The 13,782-nt window shown below is 41.9% G+C and overlaps 1 protein-coding gene across 1 annotated transcript; it reads right to left on the bottom strand.

The window, feature by feature from the left end:
* Window positions 1–9,335: 9,335 nt before the first annotated feature.
* TTC32 (tetratricopeptide repeat domain 32) lies at window positions 9,336–13,072 on the bottom strand. Its single transcript, XM_053459332.1, has 4 exons — window positions 12,999–13,072; window positions 11,723–11,830; window positions 10,532–10,698; window positions 9,336–10,048 (listed from the first exon to the last, which is right to left on the bottom strand). Exons 2-4 carry the CDS (start codon window positions 11,827–11,829, stop codon window positions 9,915–9,917), a joined length of 408 nt encoding a protein of 135 aa, XP_053315307.1. The 5' UTR covers window position 11,830; window positions 12,999–13,072; the 3' UTR covers window positions 9,336–9,914.
* Window positions 13,073–13,782: the final 710 nt, after the last annotated feature.

A 13,782-nucleotide genomic window follows, 5' to 3' on the forward strand; every position in this document is an offset into this window, starting at 1 on the left:
GTAAAGGCCTAGTAAGTTTTGTAAGTAGAAGTCAAAACTACCTAGATGTAATTGTCCCTATAGCTCCGGCAAACAATCAGTTATAACCTTGAGCTCCGCACTGGGGAATCCAGAGCCTTCATAACATAGCCACCAGTTGGTGGTTTCTCACTGGGTGGTTCACTCAAGGAACGACCTCTTCATACCTCTCAAGATTTCAAATGACCAAAGAGAAACAACGTTCCTTCAAGATAAAGGTTGGGAGAAAGGTCATATCAAGATAAGTTATTTGTTGTGAATAAGAAGTATATTGCCTTTGCACGGTGCGGTCCCAATTATGCCGGCAGAGCTCTACCTCACCAGAGAATGCATACTGTACCGGCACAGAACATCGCTGCCAGTAACGCCGCCAGTGGCGCATTCTCAGGTCTTAACCAGTATTAAAATTTGTCCTGGCACTTTACAGCCAGTGGCCGACAAATGACGTACATGTAGGTCGTGCACTCGTTTGTACACTAACAGACCTGATCATACCAGGCGGACTTCCAACTTCCATGTCTCACACATTTCCTTATCGGTGTAACTGGTGTGTACCAGTCAGCAACACATTATCTGATTGGTGTGACAAATACCAACTATACACCAATATAATCTGTATTATCAGTAATATCAGTAATATGGCTACCGTAAAGGTAATGTAAATCATTACTGAACTTCAGTACGGTAATACTGGACATTATTAAGATTTAGGTGGCAGCATAGTGAGCGGTGCATTGCAGAACCTTCTGACACACACAAAAATCATCCATTAAAATCTGATTACATCACTAAAGAGTTTGGAATCAATTGAACGCATCACATATCAAGAAAGGGCATTAAATGAGTAAATAAATATTCAGGCTTCAGACTCCAATGATAAATATAAAGTGCTTTAATGTGCAATAAAGTGCCGGTAAACACACGTAATATGTAGGACAGAAAAGCACAAACCTTAAATAGAGCTAAAACGAACGTGCAAATAAATACAAGGTAGAATTGGATAATCATTCCATTCTTATAGTTAATTAATAATATTTAGTGAATATACACATGACATATGTTAGCCTCAATGATTAAAAACCACGCTATATCGGTCACATATATTTACCATAAAAGTGCCAAAATAATAAAATATTAAAAATAATAAAAACATATTAAAATATCAAATTCTTTATATTAAGTGCAGAAAAAAGTACATGATTGATATATGAAGCACCAACTAAAAGTACTTTAAATATTGACAACACATTTAGCTGGGGGATCTAGAAACACATCTTGCTTCATTTCACTCGCTTTCATTTGTTAGAGGGCTACAATCATTTGTTGTTTCTTTATGTTCTTGCCGCCATGCCGCCTTCGCACGCAGCAAAACAATTGTGGTTTGTAAATTTCTATAAATCGTACGGAGTAGAATGAATTGGAATCCTCCGATCTCCTTATCGTCCATTGAGTCCGTGCCTCCCCGTTCCTGGCTGGAAGCCACGGGGGGGGGGACGTCACTGGGAGTAGACCACAAACTGGGATGCCTTGAATTGGACTTGTACAAATCGCTAGAAACGAGCCTACAAGACCACAAAACAACAGCTGTTTTTATCCGTGTGCTTCGGTGACCACAAGAAGTAATAGATGTTGTTACACATGAGTGTCTGAGACCACAAAGATCATGTTCTTAAATGTGAAGAAAGCTTTGCTGTTTTTCCCAGACATGAGAAGTCAAAATAAGGTAGGGGTTTCGGAGAATTTTCTATCTGCAGGGACCTCTTGGCGCATTGAGACAGATCAGTATGGTTTACGACCTTGACTTCTATGTGTCTGTGGAGGGTTTCTTCTGTATGCTTTCTGATCCTGGTTCTATACAATAAATAGTTTGTCTGACCTAAATATCACAGCTGTGCCTGAGTGGAAGTGTGGACGCGTTTTCACTGGGAGCTGGAACCTGGCTACCGGCCACCATTCGTATTCAGATATTGTGGGAAGTTTCTGGTGTGAATAGTGGGCCCGCGCTGGAAAAAGTGAGAAAGTAAAGTCAAATGGATCCATACCCTGTAATAAATACATATATTATAGTAACATAGAAAAGCAAGGGTACTTATTATTTTGGTTCGCCTGTTTTTGAAGAGATAAAGTCGGGACTGGTTTGTTCATCAACATCAGCATCAGCACCACGGGAAAAGGCAAAAGATGTCTCCCTGCACTTGCTTGCTGGTGGTGTGGATGCCCCCTATCGGCTCAGAGCCCCATTAGCCAGCTATGTTGCCTATACGGTAGGCCATGGTCTCCGTGAGTTAAGTGGATACAATATACATATACATCAATATTACATAGGTTAACGGGCTCTAAATAATATTGAACCCTCACAATACAAGCTTTGTTGTCGCTAAAATGTGCTTAACAAATAATACGGAAAACCCTACCAACAGGGCTGGAGTGGGGAAGGAAAGCTGCCCCACTGGCTGGATACACGCAGCCGCACGCTACGCTCTTATACCCCACCCCATGGCCACTCATAAAAAAACATATTTGTCAAGTTGAGACCTACTCGCCCATCAGCCAAATATCCAGTACAGGCCTGACTACTACATACTGTGGCCACTATATTATCATAAGGTGCCGTTGTTGGGACTTGTCATGTAAAGTGTCCACTGGCCATCACAGCGTCTTTATGGCTAAAGACCAAGAAAACCATGCAAACTCTGGGATGCTTATTGTGAGTCATGTTTGCAGACACGGAGCATAGTGTGAAAACTGTTATTTAGTTGCAAGCCGCCTAGTTCTTGATTATCCCTCATTGGCGAGAGTCCTGGCTAACCAAATCTGAGAGACAAATCATGACGGGCAGGTGAGGGCTGCCCCTAGGCGCCTCTGATTTTGGGTCATGAACCGGAAGCTTTTTTGTGTTCTTCTTGCAATTTCATCCTGTCCACCAGGATGCGTAGAGTAACGACTTAAGGCAGCATTTAGATCCAGACTGGATCCCTTCTGTTCTTTTTATTGGCTTTATATGCATTCTCTTTTTGAAAGTGTATATTGCACAGGACTGGATAGTAAACATTCAATTTGTCTGGTGGGAACATCTGGAGCTAGAGTTTCATTTCTTGTGGCCGGTTTACTACTGGGCTACCTGGCTGGACTTGCCAGTTGCCACCTGGCAGGAGTGCTGTCCCTGCGACTCGGTTCTTAGCACGTGGAAGGAGGTGGCAGACATCTACTTCCTAAACGATTAACAAAGATGCAGAAGATAACCTTGAGCGGTAATTGTATCTCCGCTGTGAGCACAGACTGAGTATCCGGCTTACTGTCCCCGTAATTACTCACATGTTTCTTCTGACTCGAGCTGAGTCTCTTCTCTGAAAAACGGCCAGATTGGCCGCCACAAGTAATCAAACTCCATCTGTTTGATATTTAGGCGTAATTAATTAACTTTTTCAATCAACACTAATTAAGATGAACTTGGTCAATAAGCTCCTTGCAAGCACATGGTACTGACATCATGACCCAGTCCTAGCCTGAACGCACGGTAGACCGGCTGTATCTGTTAAGTTGATTATTTGTCAATGGAACACATATGAACTATTCATAACACGCTCAAGACTTCTTCTTTTTTGTTCAAAACGAGCTACGTGAAAAGTTGTTTTCTACTGCCATCTGATGTCCATTCCAAGTTTCTCAAGTTAAAATGCAATGTTATCCAGCTTAGTACTAAAAGAGAAAGAAAGAAATTGCATTAGAAAAAAAATTGATACCAAAAGATACAAACGTGTAAAAAATTGGAAGTCATAGGGGCAGAAAGAGAGACATCTCTCCATTTCCAGGAGCCATTTACGTAGATTCAAAAACAAATACCACAACAAAAAACACAATTTTGGAGAAAGCCTTCTACATATATGTCACCGTTACATTTCTGTAAAAATAGTATATTTAAGAAATACATTTGTAGATAGGGCATAGGGCTCAGAAGGTACTGGGATGTATGTAGGTGCCATTAGCTGCTCTCCTCTTGTGCCCAATGGTCACCTAGAAGACCCAACATCTTTGGTCAAATTCCCCTTTCAGAGGTTAATTCTTGATTGAATAAAAACAATTCCGTATCCACAGATTAAAGGTAGTAACATGTTTTGTAGGCTCCCATCTGTCCGTTTCTCCTACAGCGGAGATTAATGTCTACATGGTTTGTTTAGTGGATGTGTGTGATTCACCAGGACTACAAAGGACTGTAACCGGCTTTTGTTGAAACAGGATTCTGATGATAATTCACAGCTATCTCCTTCTCAACCAATTTTCCTCGATGAGGCTCGCATGCGATGTGTCCGTCTACTGGAATTCCCGCAGGTTGATCAAAAGGTACTTTCAAGACAGTTGCTTCCTTTCGAGTTCTTGTCTTGCGCCCTGTTTACCATTATTCATCTTCCTCTGAAAACCTTTTTCCTGTTCTTCTAAATACCGACTCCCTCTTTTGGAGCTTCTAAACAACTTGACCTCATGCAGGACGCCATCTTTTGCTCCCCCCCAACCAAGGTTCTTAGGGTTATGTACCAAACAGAACTTTTCCCACTGCCCACCAGTAAGAAGACCCTAATATGTCCTAAAGCCACCCACTCCTACTGTAAAAGGGTTAGTAGACCCACAGCCGTACTTGGGAACTTTCCATAATGAAGATTCTATTGTAACGACTAATGGTGGCAACCAAAAGGTCCTCATAATGGTGCTTCTGAAAACCATTCGTTGTCAGTAGGTAAAGATATTCTGAAAGGACGGATATCATTGAATCCCAGTTGCATCTGAAGGAGTCCGTTCTAGACTGTGTGACCTCAAAGATCTTCCCATTTACCCCGATTGGGGTAAAACCCCGGGAAGGTCATACCTTGAGTGTCATGGTATGTATATAGCTTAAATAAGGCAAAGATTATTTGTGTATTTGCCTATGGTGTGGATTTTACTGATTACAACTAGTTTAAGTAACACGTTCTACCTAATATTTAAGGCTCATGACCATGGACCAATGAAATAATCGTTACAGATATTAAAACTGCATCCACCGAGTTGGGTTATTATGACGGAATAATTCAAAGCAGGTTTTATCACTCCTGTCATTAATCTGTAGCCTTGGAGGCTCCTACATGTTATGTTTTATGCTTGAAGGGGATTGTTATCAGGTTAAGCCAAAATGGCTCTAATATGGGATATCTGATGGATGAAGCAATGCTTTCCCATATCAAGAACAGCTTTTAGATTACATTTAATAACCCACTAGAAATGCCAGCATTGCAATTCCGCGCTGAAATCATCTCTATGTGTCAGAGCAGAACACTTACGTTAATAAAAATATATTAAATATATATAGCTTTTAATTTTTTTGGATCAAAAGAAACTTTCGTTTGGACCTTTTTTTTGAAAACTGACCTGAAAGTTTCCTGTATCTGTCATGATCCGCGATTAAAAGTTGCCAAACATATTAATCACTGAATGTGCCTAATTGTACTGTGGCAAAATCGCGGAGAGTGGCCACGTCATCGTTTGAGGCTCTCAGAGAGCAACGTTTCCTTTTAAGTTCCTCACGATACTTACACACTGAACGTTCCCTAATGCAGTTCAACCGGGGTGGAAAAAAGTAGATTTTTTTTTTCTTTATGTCTACAGATTTTACCATTCTATGCACTCAGAACTACATAATGCTGTTTTTAGACTGAAGCCAGAAAAATGTTTGTCTCAGAAATCAATTTTCTGTGTGTACTCAGCATTTGCTTATTTCCTGATGGTCCGTGAGGTCAATCAAGTTCTGAGCCCTTACAAAAAATCTTAATAATAATATTTTGCAAACGCTACCTTATAATAGATTGCAAGCTTTCAAGACTATCTAGGCCTCTTCTTCAGGCATGGTGTCCATTCCAAGCTTATTCATACATTTATACATTAACACGGAGGCCGCCATGGCAAGACTCAAGGATCTTGCATTTGAGATTGTGTGAGCCGAGTGATCTCGGGGGGGGGGGATACATATTTATATTTTATAATTAGTATGATATGTAGCATTCGGTTCGAGCTGTCTCTTTTGATGTTACGAACTGTCGCGCACTCTATACCTGTATTGATTGTGTGACAGGGTTTCATTTATTAGTTTATGTTTCTTTATCTTCCTTTCTCCCTGTGTGTTGAGAGTCTTCATTACACAGTGAGAATAGTTCCGGCAAGAAAGCCCTCCCATGATAGAATAGATCCCTAGAAAAGATAGATAGACCAGGTTACCATAACCAATGAGGACTCAAAACTAGCTACCAGCTATACCCATTGAGACCCCTTGTAGGCACACCACCGGGCACTTTCTTGTAGAAAGTCAGGAAGGCCATTCGGGTAGCTGGCTAGATCCCACAGGCACGAAGAGGAGCTTTCAAGTAAAGGGATCAACTGATGTAACGACACATCAGATCATGCTAGGTCAATATCACCCAATGGCTGCAGCTTCCCTACAACTACCAGGTTACTGGCTGGACCTGCTACGTGGTGTCACCCAAAGGCTGCCATACAGCTCAGATCTATAAACCCCAACACGACCCCACCAACAGACTCTCAGAAAGCTCAGCTAGACTCCGATGGTTCCTCCACGTCATCCAGACAGCATCTCCTTCCCAGGTTCCTCACATGTTTCTAGATTTTCCCACAACCCTGAAGGAGCATTAATCAGTATATTGAATTCCGAGGTAACTAAGGTTTATTTAATAAACAGAATAATCGCCGCAGTTCCCGTGCGTTCCTCGCCTTGGATATCTGAGTCCTGGAATTCTTCTTTAGAATATGGAACAGGAATGTCTTGTTAAAAGTGCATTTGTAATCTGAGTGCATTTAAAATCATTTTCTTGATGGATTACACACAATTTGCTTAAGAAACACGATTACACCGGTATGGCTTAAAGGGTCCATAAATCATATGTTTAATAAACTAATTCACTGATAAAGTACTTCGCTTTACCTGTCCAGAACAGAGCGGGGCGGGAGAAGATACTTTCCTTAAACATAATTATAATAAAACCTGCTTTCAATGCAAATCAATAATAAAGGGATTTCAAATGACTTCACCAATTCCCTAATTAACGTGCAATCAAATAATAGTATGGTATAATGGTCTCCAATAAATCTTACGCGTCTGTTGCCGTTGGTAACTGGACTTTGACACACTTACGAGATAAAATATTACTGCTGATGTAAGCACTCAGTGACCCGGGTCTTCTGATTGGCTGAAGAGTGTCGGTGACCTTGGATTCCAATTGGTTGCAAAGCAACGCTCAGCTGGTAGTTACTATTGGCTGAAGGGTGCGAGAGGCCTGTGAATTCTTATTGGTTGAACGGTATCGGTGATCTGGGAGTTCTTTTTGTTTATAGGGTGTTATTGATCTTGGAGTGGATTTTGGCTGCAGGGTAAATTCTGGGCTGGGTGTTTGCCGGATGAAGGGCTTCCCTGGGCACAAGGAGGGGCAAACCTAAATCCCAGCCATCAATAAGGCTGGCAGAAAGGGAGTAGAGGCTGGCCAAAATAAAAAGTATTTAAAGTATATGTGGAAGTAATTTAGATGGACCCACCATTAATCCCGATGTCCCGTGCTGTCCCTAAAACATACTTGGTATCCCTTACAGTAATCCCAGCCGGGACTAAGAAAGCATCCTGCGGGGCAGTAAAACTTCCCATCCACCTTTTGAAGTCGATGATTCGTTCTTGGTTTATGATGTCATTTTTAAATGTCTGTTCGACGTACTGTTATTTCTTTACCTGCTGCTGCTGCTGCTGTATACAGACTCATCATATATATGGGGTCGCAGAACGATCCACTTACATAAATCACAAATTTTCTCAACATACAGTATAAAAAATGTAAATAAAACCAAGATACTTTCACTGCTCACATATTATAAAACCAGCAAACGATATTCTTTCTGATCACCGCATTTCAGTGATAGATATCATGCCGGTGGGAGGTGCAATAATGCAACAAAGGGTATTAAAACACAAGCTAAAGATGTGTATTCACTGTGAGATGAGTATTCCAAAAAATCCCGGGTAGAACATGCGCAATTTACCTCTTCTTCATGAGAGCTGAAAAGAGCGATGGTGCAGTGTTAACACCTTCAGTGCCATGATCACGGCATTGAAGGTGTTAATGCTTGTGTCTTCAGACCCACTTGCTTGTAGGGACCAAATCACAATCAACGCAATGTTCCTATGAGGTTTTTTTTTGTTAAAAAAGTAGGTGCTTCATTTTTTTTCCTACAAAATTGCGTATAACACACAGCTGCATATTATAGACATGATTTAACAGAAATTGTACCCAGAAAGGAAAGTTATGTCTAGTTTAAAGACACTACACTAAAACCATTACATTCACTTTTTCCCCCTTGATTTATAGCGTTATGATCCTTAAGTAACATTATAAGGATTTTTGAATAGTAAAATGGTAATTTTCACCATCTGCTCTCTGAGTGGTGCGTGCTGAGCTGGCCCTGCACGATGTACAGTTAATAAGGCAGCTTCCCTTAAAGTCATTTGGTTTAATCATGCATTATGCAGGGTCAGCGTACTACCTGCAGCAAAAAGAAGCAACAGGGTTGCCCGTGATGCAAAATGAATCAGAGATGAAATGTTGTTTCATGTCTTCTCGTTACAAAGTGCAATTACTCAAAATTGTACCTTCATTTTTTACGGCACGTTGGAGTTATTTTGCATAGTTTAGTTATTGGACACGTCTTGCACATGCTCAGTAGAACCACCATTGGAGCAATTCATGCAGCAGCCAATTGCATATATTCCATGATATTCCATGATATTAATAAAGATTTATAGCAGGTTCCGTAACACTGCTATAAATAAACGGGAAATAAAAGTTCAAAATATGCAAAACGGATAATAGCATGATCACACATTAAGACATATTGGTATAGAAGAGGGCCCTGCTCTTGGGAGCTTACAATCTTTTAGCAGGTCAGAGCTGCTTGGATGAGGATTATTTGATTGGCGTGCTAGGAAAAGATCCATTCATATCGCATGGATCATCTGATTTCAATGACAGCTCGTCTATTAACTATTGAGGTCAAGAAACATTCTGAGGAACGCTCAATGATTTTGGCAGAGGAAGCCGGAGAAAGAGATAAATGAGATAGAAGTCTCACATTATGACTCCAGTCACCAGAGAATGCCTGAGCCAAGATAACATGCACCGGGGTCCCCTTATTTAACATGAAATCAGTGCTAGAGCGCTCCGTGTGCATACAATCACTTCGGGGGCCACAGTACGCTGGTGTAATAAAAGCAAGGAAAACCATGAATACAAAGCTTTATCGACTTCTAACATCCTTTTATTGGGAAGGCAGCTAAAACGGCACGTTTTCTGTCTTCTGGAAAACCTTACCCACTTTCACAATAATCAGCAGATGGGACCTTCTAGAGCAATCACATTTAGGATTAAATTCACTAAAGCATGAATTGGTTGGATCCGGTGAAATCCATTAACGCTGGCGACAGACGTAATCTCACATCGAACACTCATCAGGGTCCCACGCGGGGGGCAGACGCGGACACTATTAAAACAACGGCACGACTCGGACAGCGAACTTCTCCCGTCAGCAGGGAACTTGGTCCGGATAGGAATCAGCGTGGGATGTACTTCCTAACAGCCCTCGCGGTGCATGTAATAAATTCCTGAGATAATACGTCATATTAAGAGGTAGGTGCAGGCAGCAATCAGAAATACATTAAATTCACTTATCAGCCCAAAAATGTGATTATTTAACTGAATTGCATTTCTAATTAGTTATGTCATATTCCACCCGATATCATTTCTCATATTCTGGTATTTTTCATCAGAAAGCGATCGATAAATTATCTTGTGTTCCGCGTATGTTCAGCGGCTGCGTTAGATCCCCGCAACGCGTCTCCTCTTTTCCTCATTGTCCAGGACAGACTGTTTCAGACTTATCTTTGCTTCCTCAAATTTAGGGTTGAGTTGTAATACTTTCTGGAAATCTTTGATGGCTTCATCAAAAAATCCTATTGAAAAGAGAAATACATTAATACATACCCTGTGACAAGGGCCGGATTAATGTTCTCATCCGTCCCACAATGCAGCGATCTGATCCTGACCCCCGACGTACGGCGATCTGATCCTGACACGCGACGTACGGCGATCTGATCCTGACACGCGACGTACGGCGATCTGATCCTGACCCGCGACGTACGGCGATCTGATCCTGACCCGCGACGTACGGCGATCTGATCCTGACCCGCGACGTACGGCGATCTGATCCTGACCCGCGACGTACGGCGATCTGATCCTGACCCGCGACGTAGGGCGTTCTGATCCTGACCCCCGACGTAGGGCGTTCTGATCCTGACCCCCGACGTACGGCGATCATCCTCCGATACTGCGTGCCTGGAAACGCCATCACTTCTCATCGTCAGCGAGGGAGGAGGATTGCTGCACGTCGCAAAATACAATATATGTGTCCAAGGAGAAATAACAGCACTACCTACCGAGGCGGTACAAAATTAAACCTCTGTTGTAGTACGGGACTTCAAAATTTGGATTTACTCTGATGGCTTCTGTGTAGTCATCCATCGCTTCATAGAAGTCCACTCGGAAATACTTGATCTGTCCCCGGTTATTGAAAGCGACGGCAAGATCTTCGATGCTGCATTTCCTATAGGGGGGGGGTATATTTAGTTTGTCATTTCCAGCCATGGGAAGTCTGCCCTTAACCCATCGTGGGGTGGCTTGACTTGGCAGAATTGGTAGCAAATGCGATATGTCTATTATGCATACAGCTTCTAATTATTGCCACGAACAAAAGTGCCCTTCAAAGCAAAAATCTCTTTGTTTTACACGTGCACAAAAACCAAGGGGGCATCATGTTGCTTGCTGGGGCGGAAAAAGAATATTTCAGATTTAATTCTGAATTCAGTCACTGTTTTCATATTAAATATCTAATATTAAAGCTGCTGTTCCATTTATACAAAACATTAATGGCACTCTCTAGCATGTTAAAGGTGCAGTCCCCATATGCATTTCCCTCGCTATACATTTGCCAAGACTTCAACGGCGGCACTTTTATCAACGGCGATTGTCTCAAAGGAGACGCTGAAAAGCTGAGGAGGGCCACTCCTGGACAGATCTGCACCTGCAACGTTAATTCCTATACTTGCTAATAATGTAAAACCTGTATATTAAATTACTTTCTACATAATTTAAAACGCATTCATATTTGCTCATGCTGTAGAACCTTAGCAGTTTTGACATGTTATTTTGGTTTGTTTTTTTAAGGGGTTAACCCATCGGTGCCTGTCTTGTGTGTCACGTGACAATTAGGGGTTTCCACAAAATACTTTACTTGATCGATAATTATTACTGGGAAGAGACAGTGCTAGCAAAGACATTTCCAACGCGGAATTCAAAGCGTGAAGTGTAGCTGCGCAGGCAGAACGGAGCGTTTAACGATCTGCAAAGTAAACATAAAAAGGTACCAAAGGTCTCTTAGTCAACCTTCGGCCCGTCTGTCCCGTGATACTCAACGGCAAATATAAATGCTTATATACTCTTGAAATGTGGCTATTAATTACACATATGGTCTAGTAATATAATACATATATTATTATATATATTATTATTATATTATATATATTATATTTCACCAAATGATGGCATTTACCCAGTCACACATATCTCACCTGTCCCGGGCACAGCTTTTAATCACCCGTTCATAAAGCGCCTCCGCCTCGGCTAAGTGACGCTTCTCCAGCTGAGCATGCGCCGCTCTTAATAAGTCGCTGGCCATTCTGCACATAGAGAACGAATGTTATTTCTCTGTAACACATTTATTGAACAGATCTTATCCATTAGTTGGATCTATAAGATAAAATCAACGTAATGACAAAAATGGTGGAAGAAGTCAAATGGGAAGTGAGTGACGTGAATCAGAAGAACGGGGCAGCTGGAGTTTAATGTTGATAAATGTAAGATAACGCACTTGGGATGTAAAAATCTCAAAGGCAGAATATAGCATCGGGGACCCTGTTCTGTCAGCGATAACGGAAGAGAGGAACTCGGCCGTGATTGTTTCCGAGGATTTAAAGGTGATGTTCCACATAGGGGGGTCTCTTAAAATATCCCCAGATAGGGGCTGCATTATATAAAAAGAAGAAACCCGTCATTTTGTTTTCCTCCTGACAGTTGAAAACTGCATTTAAAAGTTTATTGAAATGCTACAGTTGTCACGTAACAGTGCTGCCATTCCCTAGGTATTACATCACAGCGTGCCGACCTCATACAGCCGCTCTCTCCGGCTCCCGCACGTGAATCAGCAGCACTCTATGGCGCCGGCGTTAAAACAAACGCGCAGCTCACCCACCACAAGCACATTACATACACATCTCATGCAAGTAAACAAATGTACCTCATCACAAGCACTGCAGTACACCTGATCACAAGCACAGCACCCAAGAACATTAGATATATTAATTTATTAAGCATGGCAGGCACATGTGTATGGCGGGCACATATTAACCCTCCCTGTGCTGGGCCGGCACTGAAGGGATTAACGTGCACTTTTTATATACAGGATAGATAGATAGATAGATAGATAGATAGATAGATAGATAGATAGATAGATAGATAGATAGATAGATACTTGTAGACCCCAGCAGCTGGAAACAGACACAGCCGGTCGGACCCGGTAGTGAATTTATAAAGGTTAACAGAAAATTATTGAAAGAGTCTATTTTCCAACAAACAGAGGATAAAGCCCCAGAAACCATTACCAGCACTAAAAGGGTTAAAACAGCGGCAGAGCATTGTGTAACTTCCCACGGAAAACCAGAAGTGAGGCTCTTCCCGCCAGCAGCCCCCCCATCACACATACCGGCGATAAGCCTGTATCAACCCATATTAAGCATTTAAAGCCCCCCTGCCCCGATCACCATGGAGACCAACGTACATAACGCAGACCTGCAGAGAAGCAGCAGCGGTACAAGCCACGCCTTCAGCGACCCGGCTGCGCAGTCAATTACGTCGCCGGCATAGTCACGTGACCGGAAGTCTGCCGACAGCGGCTATGAGGTGAGCGTTACGGACGGTCGCCTGGCGGTGTGTCGGGTTTACCAGAACCCGAATTAACACCGATCTCTTTCATAATCGTTGGATTGTTTTGGCCAAACTTTTGTCCGATGTGCACCGGTGGCTTACAGGTTTTTATTAATAAACCGGTGATTTACCGTCACTCTAAGTCGGTGCCCTTCCCTCTACCAATTTTGAAGACCTTACTTGGCTGACTCGCGTTGTAGATATGATGACATTTCTTAATAACCTATAGGAACATGTTTTGGGGTTTTTTTCTTTCATTATTTGGATTTTATGTAAAAATGTTCACAGTTGAAAGGGTTGGTCTGGATCAGTTCAGAAATACAAAGAATCAGACAAAAATGCCCTCATGTCGGTCGGTATTTTTTTTCTCGGATGACATCATCAATAACCCTGATACCTTTTGCTCATCGGTTTGATTTCCTCAGATTAAGAAAATTCATTTGGCTAGAATTTTAGCGCCGCGCATCTTAATAGGAAAATCCAATCTTTGTCATAAGCACAAGCTCTCACGCATGACAGCGGGAGTGATGAACGAAAACATGGTATTTCTCATTAAATTCACTAGATTCTTCAAAATCTTCCTCTAAATAAGGCTGTCCCGATCCTTATCATTTGGATTTTAGTTGTATGAATAGAGCAGCGGCGGATT

The sequence above is a fragment of the Spea bombifrons genome, chromosome 3 (genome assembly GCF_027358695.1).
Source record: "Spea bombifrons isolate aSpeBom1 chromosome 3, aSpeBom1.2.pri, whole genome shotgun sequence".
NCBI classification, from domain to species: domain Eukaryota; kingdom Metazoa; phylum Chordata; class Amphibia; order Anura; family Pelobatidae; genus Spea; species Spea bombifrons.